This window comes from Grampus griseus (genome assembly GCF_964374135.1).
Source record: "Grampus griseus genome assembly, chromosome: 12".
Lineage (NCBI taxonomy): Eukaryota > Metazoa > Chordata > Mammalia > Artiodactyla > Delphinidae > Grampus > Grampus griseus.
Window position 1 is genome coordinate 16827748 of NC_139006.1, and position 15408 is coordinate 16843155.

The 15408-nt window shown below is 45.2% G+C and overlaps 1 protein-coding gene across 1 annotated transcript in view; it reads right to left on the reverse strand.

Annotated features, from left to right (window-relative positions):
• The window catches only part of SPPL3 (signal peptide peptidase like 3), a 118683-nt gene extending 108304 nt beyond the window's left edge, over window positions 1–10379 (reverse strand). The window contains exon 1 of the mRNA XM_082667243.1: window positions 10269–10379. Coding sequence (XP_082523369.1) covers window positions 10269–10291 — 23 coding nt within the window. The 5' untranslated portion in view covers window positions 10292–10379. The remainder of the gene's footprint in view (window positions 1–10268) is intronic.
• Window positions 10380–15408: the final 5029 nt, after the last annotated feature.

The window sequence follows — 15408 nt, forward strand, 5'->3', positions numbered from 1 at the left end:
GCTCTCCTCACACCTCAAAGGAAGTTTCCTGCAAAATATTTTCATTTGAAAAAAATTTCCCTAAAACTGTTTTGCTAATTGCAGAAACAAAATAGCAGAGCTTCTCCACTTACATAGGTGTCATATATGTCACATATTAACCAGTACCTGTTTGGGAGATAAATTATAAATAGTTAGCAGTCAGTCTGTGGGCAGTTGAAGAAGACTGGAGATAAATGGAGATGACTACTCTAAAGGGCCTGTGGTCCTTTGTAAATGTCTCCCTTAGGAGTTCAGTTCCCAGGCTGAGCCACTTTCATTCTCTAGGTGCTGTATGGATATTAAGAAGTTAGGGGAATCTGGCCACAACACATGACCCAATTTAACAGCAACAATTTTACTTTTGTATTTTCTTCAAAGAGGAATGAGATGTTATGCAAGTTATTATTTTCTCTCTTCTATGTGCCCTGTCATTTTATTTTTAAGGAGACATTCTATTCTAAAATCCTGCACCTGACAAACTTCACCTCTAAAGTATTCATTCTATAAAAGAAAAAAAAAAAGGGACTTCCCTGGTGGCACAGTGGTTAAGAATCCGCCTGCCAATGCAGGGGACATGGGTTTAAGCCCTGGTCCGGGAAGATCCCACATGCCACGGAGCAACTAAGCCCGTGCACCACAACTAATGAGCCTGCGAGCCACAACTACTGAGCCTGTGCTCTGGAGCCTGCAAGCCACAATTACTGAAGCCCATGCGCCTAGAGTCCGTGCTCCACAAGAGAAGCCACTGCAATGAAAAGCCCATGCACTGCAACGAAGAGTAGCCCCCGCTCGCCGCAACTACAGAAAGCTCGCACTCAGCAACGAAGACCCAATGCAGCCAAAAATAAATAAATAAATAAATAAAATTTTAAAAAAATCTGAGTCTCTATTATGCATATAGGTCGTTAAACCATGAAATTAATGCCTTTGATCCTACCTTTACAGAGTTCACTGCCAACATGGGAAAAGAGCCACATAAATACATTCAATACAAGGTCAGAAAACCGTAAAAGCACTGCCATCTGACAGGATCAGATAAAGAACTACAGGCATCAGAAGAATATTTCTCCTGGGCCAATCAGAAGGCTCTGTAACAAGAGGACAGCATTTCAGCTGGACCTTGAAAAGACAGGTAGGACTCACATATTTCAGAGGCTTGGGAGAAAGGCTAACCAGGTATACCAGCCAGCTTAAAGAAAAGGGGAAACAGCGAGTAATCCAGTTTGGCTGAAATAACAAATTTTTAAAGAAAAGTAGGGTTACAAGGCCAGATTATTTTGAAAAGCAGACCGAAGATTGGATTTTACATTGTAGGCAATTAAAAAAGCCCTAGGAATGCAAATGTAATACAATCCAAACTAGTGACAATGTAAAGATCAAAAGAAACAAAGACTGAATGTACACTACATAGCATTCATTCCCCATTAAGTCCTCTTCACAACTCCTAACTGAAATCCAGGACTTAAAAAAAAAAAACTAGAAATCTCTAAAACTTAAACTACAGTAAAAAACCAATTTCTTTCCAAGATCAATTTCTCCTCCTTGGCTTCAAATACACAGTTCTCTCCCTTATATAAAATAAATAAAAACAAAAGATCCTTATGACTCTGCTGTCTATATCAACCATCCTCCTTCCTTATGTCTTTCACATCCCATCTCTCAAACAAATGGCCAGTACCCAAAGCCCAAAGGACACCTTTATTTCTTCACTACCCATCCCTAATTTCCGTTTCACCCTCACTCCTCTGATCTTTATTAGAGCACTTTCAGTAACGACTTCCTTTGCAAAGTCAATAGCCTGTTTTTTCTTCATTCTCTTTGAATCCTGAAGCTTTTTACACTACTGCCCCTAAAAATTCTCTGTGCCTTTTCTTTAATCACCATTGATTGCACTTTCCTAATTATCCTACCTCTGATGGAGCTTCCCTTGACTCCTCCTCTTCCTCCCATTTCTCAACTATGAGTTTCCCAGGCCTCAACTCTAGTCCTCCATTCTGTCCTCTCTACACTCTCCCTCTTGGTTAACTGACCTCATCTCAAATCTTTAACTAACTTTAGCTAACCTAGCTGTGGTCCCAGGATGTATTCCTGTAATAAGACTAGATTGAACCCTATGAAGTTAGGTTTGAAAATGCTTTTTAAGATATTAGGCCTTAATATTTTTAATGTATCAGTGCTTGTGCTAATCAGTAGCATAAGTAAGAGCATTCACTCTCTAAAACTAGCTTTTACTTCTAACAGTAGTATTTTTGCAAGCACTTTCGAGAAATGAATGTAAATTTCTGGGCATTTACAAAATCAGAGTGTACAGTCAAAGGTTTAAAAGTTAAGGCTGTCAGGCAAGGCGTGAAGATTTAGTCAAGTTTGGAAGGTCAAGCTAGACAATTCTGGGCAAAAATTAAGACAAGGAAATAACAAAAGGTCAAGCACTGTACTTAGGCCAAAATGTGTGTATAATCAGGTTGAAGAAACAATTAACAAAACTTTGCTACACATGTCTTATTTAGGTCAAGAGTGAAGCCCAAGCCTGAAGCCCTCAGATAAAGGGAAGTGAGCGTGCCTGGCAGACTTGGTGTGCAGTAAGAAAAACAGATAACCCACCACTAACAGCCCCTCCTCAGGCATTTTAAGGTAGAAAATTTTCCTGTGCATTTAAAAACAAAACAAAAACGAGACAATGACTAGGATTATCCACGATTATGAGGGAAACTGCCTTCAAAAGATTAAAATACAGTTATTACGAAAAATTTTAGCCTTTATTCAAGTCACAATTTTTCTTGTTTTGTGGTAAGCAGCACTGGACTATGAAACTTGTGACTAAACGGAGATGACCTTATAACACATTTCAAAGGCAACAATAGAAATCAATGACAACTTGCAAACTAATATTTCTATTTCTTTTTATATGGCATTATTCAAACATCTCCATAGAATTCTTACTAGGATATCTCAAAGTTTAAATGCTGTTTAAATCATGAAACAAGAAAAATCTTTTTTGTGGGGGAGGGGAAAGATAGGGATGGGGGATTAAGAAGTACAAGCTACTATGCATAAAATAAATAAGCTACAAGGATATACTGCACAGCACAGGGAATAAAGCCAATATTTTGCAACAACTTTAAATGGAATATAATCTCTAAAAAATACTGAATCACTATGTTGTAGAGCGGAAACTAACATAATGTTGTAAATCAACTACACTTCAATTTTTTAAAATATTAAAAAAAAGAAGAAAAATCTTATCTGCAGTGAGGAACTCTGCCTGGAACTGGTCTGGGTCTAAAAATTTAGAGAACAAATAACTTGCTTCTATATTGCATGTAGCAATTTTCAAAGCATTTTCACATATATTACCTCACTGAATCCTTAGAGCAACCCTGTGGAGTATGACAGGCATAATAACCATTGTACAAAATTCAACACTGGGACTAAGACAAGACTAGGTCACCGTTAATCAGAGATGAAAATCACCTTCAAACTAAAGACTTCTCAATTTAAAGAAACCAGAACATGGGACTTCGCTGGTGGTACAGTGGTTAAGAATCCACCTGCCAATGCAGGGGACACGGGTTCGATCCCTCGTCCATGAAGATCCCACAGGCCGCGGAGCAACTAAGCCCATGTGCCACAACTACTGAGCCTATGCTCTAGAACCTGTGAGCCACAACTAATGAGCTCACGTGCTGCAACTACTGAAGTCCACGCACCTAAAGCCCGTGCTCCACAACAAGAGAAGCCACTGCAAGGAGAAGCCCATGCACTGCAACGAAGAGTAGCCCCCGCTCGCCGCAACTAGAGGAAGCCCGCGCACAGCAACGAAGACCCAACACAGCCAAAAATAAATTAATTTAAAAAATAGAAAGGAAAAGAAAAAAAATAAATCAGAACAGAATCAGATCCTATCTTAGGATTTCAAATAAAATTTAATGAGTGGTACTGACAGAACTGAATACTTTGAGTGATCACTTATATTCAGTATAATTTATAAACATGTAAAAAGCAATTAAAACACACCTCTACTTTAGTGCATTTTTTAAAAATCCTTTAGGGGTTCTTCATTATCAAACCTGGAACTCCAAAACAGAGATTATCAAGTTTTCTTACCAAGTTAGGGTGAACCGGACCAATCAAGAAATGGGATTCTCTCTTAGGTCTCTATTTGGCTGCTACATATTCATAGGTCTAATGTCTTAAAAGTATTTTCAAACCTAACTTTTTCATAGGAGTTCAATCTAGTCTTATCACAGCAAATGAGTGGGTCTGATTTATTTTAAGCTGTGGCCCTAATGAGATCTACTAACAAAATCTGAGAGGTAATTCATTGTGAGCATCATGGGAACTAACTGTAGATTTTCCCTGTAAAACTGAATTTGGTCACATGGAGCCCCTCTAGACATCTAAGAGGTTAAAATTCCAGAAAAGGAGCACTCTGCCTCTAACTCTTTAAGTGAGGATTAGAAAATATGCTATAGAAACTCAAAGTTGCAAGCGTTTCTTGATTTATACATACAACAAATAAAACCACTCTTTTCCTTTAACTCCTAAGAAGGAACCATTAAACTCCAGAAAATATATTATAGAATTTTGAAAATAAAATTATACTTATGGCTCTATCGTCAAGGACAGCAATCACATAAAGTTTCAGGTACTAAATGTAGCCAACTAAAACAGCACTTCATTAGACGTTTTCTTCTTAGGGCATCCTTGATTTTTCATGAGATGCTTTGATGAAACAGGTAAGAATGATGATAACTAAATAAGTTATTAATGTTGAAGTAAAATACAATTATACAGAACTACATGACACCTCAATTCAGTGGCATTTATCATCTCTAAAATAAATGACCACAGAAATCTATTTTGAGAAATGCATGAACATTAGGCATTTTAATTCGTAGTACTACTTGATAAATTACAGGCTGATATGGTTACCAAGTCCCCAGATCCCCAACACTGAGGAAACATAAGAAACATTGAGGAAGGTTATTTCAAAACAAATTCATGGTCTTATCTTTGGCTAATTTTAGCTTGAATCATGTATCACCAGAACATTATTATCTTTTTTTTCAAATTTACTTATTTTGGTTGCGCCAGGTCTTAGTTGTGGCAGAAGGACTCCTTAGTTGCAGCATGCAAACTCTTAGTTGTGGCATGCATGTGGGATCTAGTTCCCCGACCAGGGATCGAACCCATGTCCCCTGCATTGGAAAGCGGATTCTTAACCACGCCACCAGGAAGTCCCCAAAACATTACTATCATAGCACTTTACAGGCAAAACATGTTTTAAAAATAATAAGCAAATCTAAAGTCTATAATGCTAGACACACATTTTTAAGTAAATAGTTTCTCTCTGAAAAACTTTCACCAGATGCAATGATCACAAGACAATCAGATATGATCATAACAGATACAGTGATACATAACAGAAATCCAAAACCAGATATAACTTCCATTCATTCTAGAGATCTGCTTTGCTTTTCATTCTCCAGTTTAGCATTATTTGCAAATATCTGACATTGACAATGTTCACTGTCACACAACATATCACCTCAATATAATGCAGTCCTTAGAACAGATCTTCAGACAGGCAGCCCAGGGGGAGGCATGTTCATTCACTGTTCAGTAAATATTTGCCAAACCACCTATTATATGCCAAGCACTGGACAGAGCACCAAAAGAGAAAAACTTTTACCTCTGTGTAACCTGTAGTTTGTTTACTATCTGTCATCCCTCAAAAACACATACAAAATGAGGCCATGAAGAGCCCCACTAATGAATTTGGATTTTATTCTAAATGTGGCCAAAAGCCATTAAAGAGTTTTAAACAGAGGACTGACATGACCTGAGTTAGGCTATCAGAAGACTACTCAGGAGAATGGATGGCCACTGTGCGGAGAATGGAGGGAACCAGTGAGGAGGCTAACAAGGAACTCAAGCAAAAGAGGGCTGGCTTAGAGTAGTGACTGTGGACAAGGAAGCGATAGATTCAGTGTTGGAATCTTGGTGTGCAACAGTCTTGACTTAGAACCGTTTTTCTATTTATATCCTTGGGCAAGTCACTTACACTCTCTGAGCCTCAGTTTCCTTACTGAGCAATGATTGTAAAGCCCCAGCACACAGAAAACACACAATAAATTATGATGATACTACTTTGGTAATGAAATTCATGTGAATGAGGTTCACATGGACTGACTTCCTTTTCCCCCTACACAGCAACATTCACCCTAATATAAGTAATTTTTACCAAGATTCAAGTGCAGGTATATACAAGTACTGCACTGACTCCAAGAAGAGAGAAGGTACTATTTCTCACAGAACTTACGCTAAAACAACTGCTCATAAACATACATTGAGCAAGGTGTTTCTCTCAAATTAATAAAAGTCTAGTTTGCACCTTCAATGTGTGTTTTCATATGCATGCTTTTATTTCCTCAGTCTTTATGAATAAAAAGGATACAAGCAGAATCTTGTGGTTAATCGTGACCCGTGATAAAGACTGTGGTGTTACTACCAATTATTTTAATTTCTTCTGTCAATCGTTTTTATTTAAAACTATTAAGGGATGGTACCCTTCACTCTTACAACACTGAGACACCAGGAAACTAAGTTACCAAAAGCTCTCTTTTGTAAGTATATGTATTACAAACACTCATCTATCTGTAGCTTCCTCTTACATTTAATATTCTTTCAACAAAGGACGAACCACACTGAAAACCTATCATATTCAATTGTTCAGTATTTACTAAGCAGGAGCTATGGGCAAGACAATGTGCTAGGCACTAGAGGAGGACAAAGGTTAGTGTAACTGCATCCTTACCCTCAAAACACTTACCATCCAGTGAGGAGACTAGGTATTTACACTTGAAAAGGAAGAAGTGAGGCAGACAAAACAAGTGTCAAAAACAAAGAGCTGGGATTTCCCTGGTGGTGCAGTGGTTAAGAATCCGCCTGCCAATGAAGGGGACGCGGGTTCAATCTCTGGTCCGGGAAGATCCCACAGGCCGCGGAGCAACTAAGCCCGTGCGCCACAACTACCGAGCCTGTGCTCTAGAGTCCTCGAGCCACAACTACTGAAGCCTGCGCACCTAGAGTCCCAGGCTCTGCAACAAGAGAAACCACCGCAATGAGAAGCCCGCGCACCACAACAAAGAGTGGCCCCGTCTCGCCGCAACTAGAGAAAGCCCATGCACCGCAATGAAGGCCCAACACAGCCAAAAATAAATTAATTTAAAAAAAAACAACAAAGAGCTTACTTTCAGTTGGGGTGGTCAGAAAATGCTTCACAGCTGGGTAACAGAACTTTGATAGAATTTGCTAGGAAAAAAGCAGGCACAAGAAACCAGAGAACAGCATGAACTTCTGTGTAGCGGCTTTTTTTTTAATCTATCTATTATGAAAATGTTTAACATGTAAAAGTATACAGAATAAATGGACTCACCACTGAGATTCAACAATAATCAACTCATGGCCAATCCTGTTTTATAATTTACATGTCTTACTCCACAAAAATCCTAAAGGAACCTATTTTCATATGTTCCTACCTTCTTCACTGACTCCATGTCAGACATATCCATACCACCACAGTAGTCTCCACAAGGTTGATTTTCCTAAAGACCACATACAAATAAAGTGCAAACCTATTTTCAAAAAAATCAACTCTTGATTGTTGATCAAACCAAGGGAACAGTGACAAAGATACTGCAAAATGACAGACAATCCAAAACCGTTTACATGTACTTTGGGCATACCTTTTCCATACTTATATTTCAATGAGAATGAATAAAATCATGGAGAATTCATGCCAAACAACAAGAAGAAGAAAAAGCACCACAGTTGAAGTATCTTGGACAAATCATTTGGGCGCCTGAGCCTAAGTTTCCTCCTCTGTAAAATAGGGAAAGATCACCTACCCCAGGGACTTGTGAGAAACAAGTAGGTGTATATATTAAATGTCACATGGATAGTTCTTTATATTATTGCCTGGTTGACCTGGGAAGAACTACTCAGGAAGAAAGCTGCCTGGCTTCCCAATCCTTTCCCTCCATACACCACCCTCTTCCAAGATGCTGTAAAAACTTTCTCCATCTCAAAACATGCTAAAGGTGAGGAGCTAAGCATTCTGATTTCAAGAAGCTTCTTTCTTTACCTGTAAAGCAAACTAAGGGACCTGAGATTGAAGGAAGTATTTCAGGAGGATAAATCTTATAAACTGTCAAACTTCACTAAACAACCCTCCTTTAAGTAGCAGAGCCATCCAACATCACACAGTGTGTCGCCAACCTACCTAGTAAAACACTCTCATTATCCCCAATTCTTGGCCACTGTGCTTACTCTTTGAACCATCCACAGCCTCTCTACAGCACAGTACAAACAGAAGGATCGTCATCAGGACTCTCAGCTGGGCCAGAGTGTTAAGACGCTCAAGATGAGTGAGTTAGCACAAGGCACGCAGGGGCCCCTTCACTTCCTTTCTTATTCTGTCCATAAGAAAGCTCTAATTCTTTAGAAACATTCTAATCCTGTGTTCCGAATCCCCTGCTACAGAGAGGCAGCTCACTGTTGCTCAAAACAAAGTAGTTTAAACGTCTTTTAAAAATACATATGTTGTCACAACTTTTCACTAAGATTTTAATTCTTGCTTTAGCATTGCTTTCTCTCAATCTCTCAGTTTTCTTCTTTTTGAGATTGTATGTACATCACTGAAGTTCCCTTTTGAATTATCGTCTTCAATCACCAATCCTCTTCCCCTATGTGAAGACACAATGAGTTCCTGACTTCTCATAACCCCAACCACCACAAATCATCCACTCAGTTAAAGCCTTCTACCCAAGGCCATTCCTTATTTTCAGATATTACCCATTTCTTTGCTGTTTCCCTAAGATAATTATAATATACTAAAACATGGCACCTTACAGTTTACCCTGTGCTTTGTAAAGTTATTCATTTAATCCTTACAGCTTATGAAAAAGGTAATCCCCCTATTTTATAGGTAAGGAGAAAAGAATGGAAAACTTACTATCTTGTCTAGTTGTAAAGCGAGTTAAGTGGTGAACCCGACATCCAAACCAACTCTAAACGCCATGCTCTTCCCACTCTACTATGCTCTTTTCTAAGAAGGGAAAGCCTCTAGTTCTATCCCAAACCACATTGGCTTCACAGAGTAAACCATCTTCGAACAATCGCTCTAGACTGCAACCAGATTTTCCATCCCTGCACCTACCATCATCCCATTTCTTGCTTCCTCCCCACTCCACTCCTCAACGATACTATCGCCATTCCTTCAACTCCCTCCTGCAAATATTCCACCTCTGCCTGCTAAAGGGAGGTGTCTCATCCCCCTTTCCCCAAACCACAGCACTCCCTTCTCAAGATAGGTATGTTCTCATTCCATAAACTACATAGTACGCTTCTCAGTCCTTAACAAGATATGTTATAACTTTAAAAAGCCCCATTAAAATGGACCTAACTTGTAGATTCTCCATCCCCATATGTGACCCAGGGCACCGGGCCACTTCATATTCTACAAAACAGGATACCAACCCTTACAAAGATTCTGCCCAGGCCCCACTGTCACCAATGACTTCCTGTCCAGAATCTAGTTATCCAAACAGTCTCCCCTTCCAACCTCTTCACCAGGGTGTCCCTCCAGGGTTCCCAAGACTCTCTCCTTCCGTAGCTTTCCTCCGCTCACACCTGGGCCTCTGCCCACCTTACCAACTCTCCATTCACTCCCCATCCCAAGGCAGTCCCAGTAGAGGTGGCTCCTCCTCTCTCACAACTTCCAAGTTCGGCCTCTTATCACCTGTTCTCAGAAGATGCCTCTCAGCTGCGTGGCCCACCTTTGCCCCAGCCCACCCCTCTCCACCTTTTCCATTGCTCCTGCCCATCAGCCACCCCCTCAGGCCAGTTCCGGGGTGCCCGCGGAAATCCACTTCCCTTCCGTGGGCTTCCCACCCCGGAGTCAAGCTCCCCTTCTCCATCACCTGCTCCGCCCATGACCAGATGACATCCGCCGCAGAGGCCTTCTCCTCCTCCAACCCCCTCCTCAGACGCTGGGTCCCCGGCCGCTCAACGCCTTCCCCGAGCGCCTGCCGCCCCCTCCGGTGGGGGTGAGGGGGGCGTGCACCCCTATCCCGCGGCCCCCCCAACAGGCACCTGTTCCTTCTCCTCTTCCCCCCGGGCTGGCCTCGCCGGCGCCCCGACCTCCACCCTCGCCGCGCCCCGGTCTCCCGGAGCCCCGCACTCACCACGAGTAGGTCTGCTCCGCCATGGCGCTGACTCTGGAGGGCTCCGCTGCAGGATATGACCGGGCCCGGCGGCGGGGGAACGAACGGACGGCGGGCTCGCTCAGGCCGGGAACGGAAGGCGCGGCCCGGCGCTCGCTCGCTCGCTCACACCGCGGGCGGGCGGGCGGGCCGGGAAGGCGGCTGGCGGGGAGAGGCCGGGCTCCGAGGCGGCCCCGCTCCCTGGGCCCCGGGGCGGGGCGGGCTCCGCTCTCGGCCTCCCTCACCGGCGGCGGCGGCGGCGGCTCCGCTGCGGCTCTGAACCCAACATGGCGGCGGCGGCGGCGCTGAGAACAAGGGGGCCCCGGGGCGGGCGAACGGCAAGAGGGCCCCGCTCTCACTGCGCGCTGGGCCGCGGGAGCCCCGCGCTCGTGCGGCGGCGGCGGCGGCCGGAGGACATGGCCAGCGGGCGGAGGCGGAGGCGGCGGCGGCGGCGGCGGCGGCAGCGGCTGAGGGGGGCGCTAAGCGGTGAGCCGAGGCCGCTCGCTCACACCCGCGAAGGGGAGGTGAGGAGGGGGCGGGGGCGAGCCTTGGCCCTGCGCGGGTCACGTGTCCAAAACACGCTCACGTGATGCGCGCGCCCCGCCCCTCGCGCCGGGCCCATGCGCGGAGACGTCGGTTCCTTAGTTCGAGGCGACAGTTGCTCTCTCGGCTTCTGACTGTTCGGCCGCCTCCCGCCGCTTGGTGCCGCACCCTCCCAACGCGGAGCGGTCGCCTGGGACCCCCCCCCCCTTACCCTTTCTGAGGGGCTGCTGCAGCCAGCTATCCAGGGGCCCCGATGCGCGTCTGTTGGCTGCCACTCAGCTGTCACCCATCAATCAAGAGTCTGCTGGCCGTGGGTTCCCAGCTGTCAGTCAGCTTGTCAGTCAGCAGGCGGAACGCTGCATGCCTTCGTTCGTATGTTCGTTGGTTCATTCATTCGTTTAGCAAATATTCCACGCAGCCAGCTTTTATTGCGCCCAGAATCTGTGCCAAGTCCTCTGGGGCCAAGTCGAATACACCACACTTGCCTTCATGTAATCAGTCAGCAGATATTTACTGGGTGCCAACTATGTATCAATTCATTCTGCTGGGTCTCTGCCCTCTGAGAGCTTACGTTCTAGAGGAAATGACATAGATAACCCAAGCCGACAAATAAGTGAAGATCATTTCAGATGCTGCTAAGTTTTATGAAGATTATAACACAAGGTAATGGGACAAAGAGTGTGTAGGGGTGGGGCCTAGTTTCTATAGGATGGTGAAGGAAGACCTGGTGGAGGAGGTGACATCTGAGGATGAGGAGGAGCTGACCACGCAAGAGCAAATCTCAGGGAACAGCCCATCTGGAGGACTGGAGGCAGGCAAAGAAGTAAACTTAATAGAGCTAGACCCAGAGACCGACAGAGTGAATCTGGGGCTTAGGAGGAGAGAGGAGGCAGAGATGAATTAAGCCCAGGGGCACTGCGGAATACTTTTCCAGGAGCTGATGAGGCAGTCTGAAAGAGTGAGCGGCTTACTAGGAGAAATGACATTATAGAAAAAGAATGACATGAGGAAAGGCCCAAAGATGTGAAGGCTTGGAGTGAGCTTGGGTCCAGGAGAGGGATGGATGATTCCTGCTGGAGAGTGTTGAGAGACTGAAAAAGTGCTCTGAGGCCAGAATTTGAAGGGCCTAGCTAAGCCTCCCTGCCACTTACTATGTTCACGAATGAAAATGAGCAGTGCAGCTCCAGGTTTTAGAAGCATGCCTGGGCAGCAGACACACTAGACTTCCCAGACCCCCGTTCTCCACAGGGAGCAGAGCTGGCACACCTGAAACCAGCATACTCAAGATCCTCTGCAGCTGGACCAATTTCAGGCCAGGATCTAGCACTGCTCCAGTTTCCCAAGACCTGCCCAGCCTTACACCGCGGAACACCAGGGAACACCACGCCCTGAATCTATCTCCAAATGGATCAGTTAGCCATTGCCCATACATCTGCCACTTGCCCATTCCCCAGGGGGAACCCCTTCATGAGAAAACCAAGTATACTTTTCCTTCAGAAGCCATCTCTCCTTCTTCCTCCTTCCCCCACTGCCAGGGGCTAGGACCAGCCAGGTTCAATGTGTTTCCTGAAGCTCCACCAGAGAGCCCTGGAAAAGGGCAAGATGATAAGATCAAGGTTTCCCCAGAGGGTTAGAGGCAGGGCCCCAAGAATATACCAGATCACCAAGGGCCACTCCCCTGACCATTCACAGAAAGGTACCAGCCTGCAAATATCTGCCCAGCTCTAAATGGCGCTGGATGTGGAGATATCATGGGAGACAGGAAAGCAAAGAGCCTAAATTTTTTTATTTCATTTAGTTCTTACAGCTTTTCCAGGTGCTCTTACAGAATGTCAGCTGTACGCGTGAATGTGATATACAGTCATTCTGAGTCTCAAATGGGTGAGGCTTCAGGCCCCATGAGAAAGGCCAGAAACTATTGGCACAAATGGCTTTGGGAGGTGCAGAGTCTCCTTCCCTGGAGAGCTAAGAACAAAACAGACCAGACATGTCACTAATGAAACAAAAAGACACACTGAGGCCCTGGGCAATTCACCTGGGCTTTCGTTCCCAGTGAGTCAGAGAAGGCAAAGCCAAGTGCAAACTTGGTATTGGAGGGATGGAACAGGAGGTGCTGAGGGAAGAAAGTCAAGGCCTTCCCAGAAGCAAAGGGACCATTTTTTTGCACTGAGAAAAATATGGTGGAAGAAAGGAGGGAGAAGGGGTCTGGGTGAAGGTATGGGGTCCGAAATGAGAAGTAAGGTTTTCTTCTCTCCGTGTAAACCAGAGGCCCTCCAAGCATCTCTTGGGAAGACATGTGAACGCAGACCGTATAAGAAGCCAAACAGCATTTGGCAGAGCTGGGAGGTATCCAGGCCATGGAAAGCCTGTGTGCGTGGTCCAGGCAGATGGAGTGTGAGCCCAGAAACTGGTGGCTTAAGTGTCTCAGGCTAAGGTTGCCCAGATGTAGAAGGCACCTCCAGGTCCTGGTCAGGACCTCTGCAGGCTTGAAGTCCCCTGGAGAAGGCCAGGCTGAAATAAATCTCAAGTCTGTCCATTGGCTGGAGGCCACCCAGCCTGGGGTACTTGGGGAGTGACTTTCAGTCCCTCTGCCAGCAGCACTCAGCTCCAGGCTGGAGCGGTCCCAGGTGCTATCTGTGGCACCTCTGGGCCTCAGCCGGGGAGTCAGGTGTGCTTGGCAGGAGACACAGGCACAGGCTCCCCCCGGGAGAGGTGCCTGGCTCCCCCCACTGACCCCCAACCGCCACACAGGTGGGAGGGCCACTGCTTGTGAAATATTTGTTGAAAGCGGCAATGGAAGTTCCTCTAATTATCACCACGGTAATTATAGGACTGCTCCTTCTACCAAGTGTGTTCAAAAGAGACTTGGTGAGTCTCCCCAGGACATGTCATCTGCCTCAGGTCCAGGCTCCAGGGAGGAGGCATTGCCAGGTTTGAGTGGGCTGCTTAGGTGCTGCTTCTGAGAGGGTCAAAGGCTCAGGTCTGACTGGTCCCCACCTGCCTCTGCAGCCCATTTCTCACCTCTATGCAATACTCCCAATACACACACACACACACACACACACACACACACACAAACACACGCACTGAGCCGCTTGCAGCTTCCAATGGGCTATGCTCTTCTTTGCTTCAAAATCTCTGCTTCTCAACTGCTGCTCATTAAGTTTGAAGCTTGGCTTCTATGTCCCCTCCTTCAGGAAGTCTCACTTGACCAAACCTAGGCTGGGTTAGGTACTCCTCCCCCACGCTCCCACAGACCCCTGAATTTCCCAGTGTCTTAGCACTCAGCACAGAGAATGGTCACTGCCTGTTTACTTGTCATCTTCTCCCTCTGGATTGCGAATGCCTTGTGGGAAGGGACTGTGGCTTGTTGCCAGTTCCATCTTCTGTGTCCAGCGCAGAACTCAGCTCAGAGAAGCTCAAAGTTTGTGGAATGAATGCTTGAGTGAGCGAGAAGGCAAACCAGGTTTCGGAACAACTGGTTCTGCCTGATAGTCCCATGATTCTGTCCATGATCTCAAATTCAGCACCCTCTCCCATCCCCCACGGCCTCCTCCCGGCTGAGAAAGAGAATCCTTAGGGGCAGAGAAATCTCTGTTAGAGACATTATAGGAAGAAAGATGATTGGAGGTAAGGTACATGGTAAGCTTATCAGGTATCAGCTCATTTGCAGTCTTTGATCATGAGGGGTTTTTTTTCCCAAAAAAAATACTTTACTTTTTAAGAGCAGTTTTTTTAAAAATATTTATTTATTTTGGCTGCGCCTGGTCTTCATTGTGGCATGTGGGCTTCTTAGTTGCGGCATGTGGGATATAGTTCCCCGACCAGGGATGGAACTCAGGCCCCCTGCGTTGGGAGTGCAGAGTCTTACCCACTGGACCACCAGGGAAGTCCCTTAAGAGCAGTTTTAGGTTTACAGAAAAATTGATGGGAAAGTACAGAGAGTTCCCACATACTCCCTCTTCCCCAACAAGGTTTCCCTTATTATTTACATCTTGCATTAGTATGGTACATTCCGTACAATTGATGAGCCAATAATGGTATATTCTTATTAACTAAAGTCCATAGTTTACATTAGGGTTCACTCTTCGTGTTGTACATTCTATGGGTTTTGACAAATGTATGATATGTATCTACTTCCACAGTGTCATGCAGAATAGTTTCACTGCCCTAAAATTCCCCTTTGTTCCCCCTATTCATCCCTCCCTCCCTCCCACTAAACCTCTGGCAACCACCAGTCTTTTCACTGTCTCCATAGGCTTGCCTTTTCTAGAATGTCATATAGTTGGAATCATACAATATGTAGACTTTTCAGATTGGCTTTTTTTTCACTTAGCAATATGCTTTTAAGTCTTCTCTGTGGGACTTCCCTGGTGGTCCAGTGGTAAAGAATCTACCTTGCAATGCAGGGGACACGGGTTCTATCCCTGGTTAGAGAACTAAGATCCCACATGCCGCGGGGCAACTAGGCCCACATGCCACAACTACTGAGCTCACGCGCCTCAACTAGAGCCTGCGTGCCGCAAACTACAGAGCCCATGCACCCTGGAGCCTGTGTGCCACAACTAGAGAAGAGAAA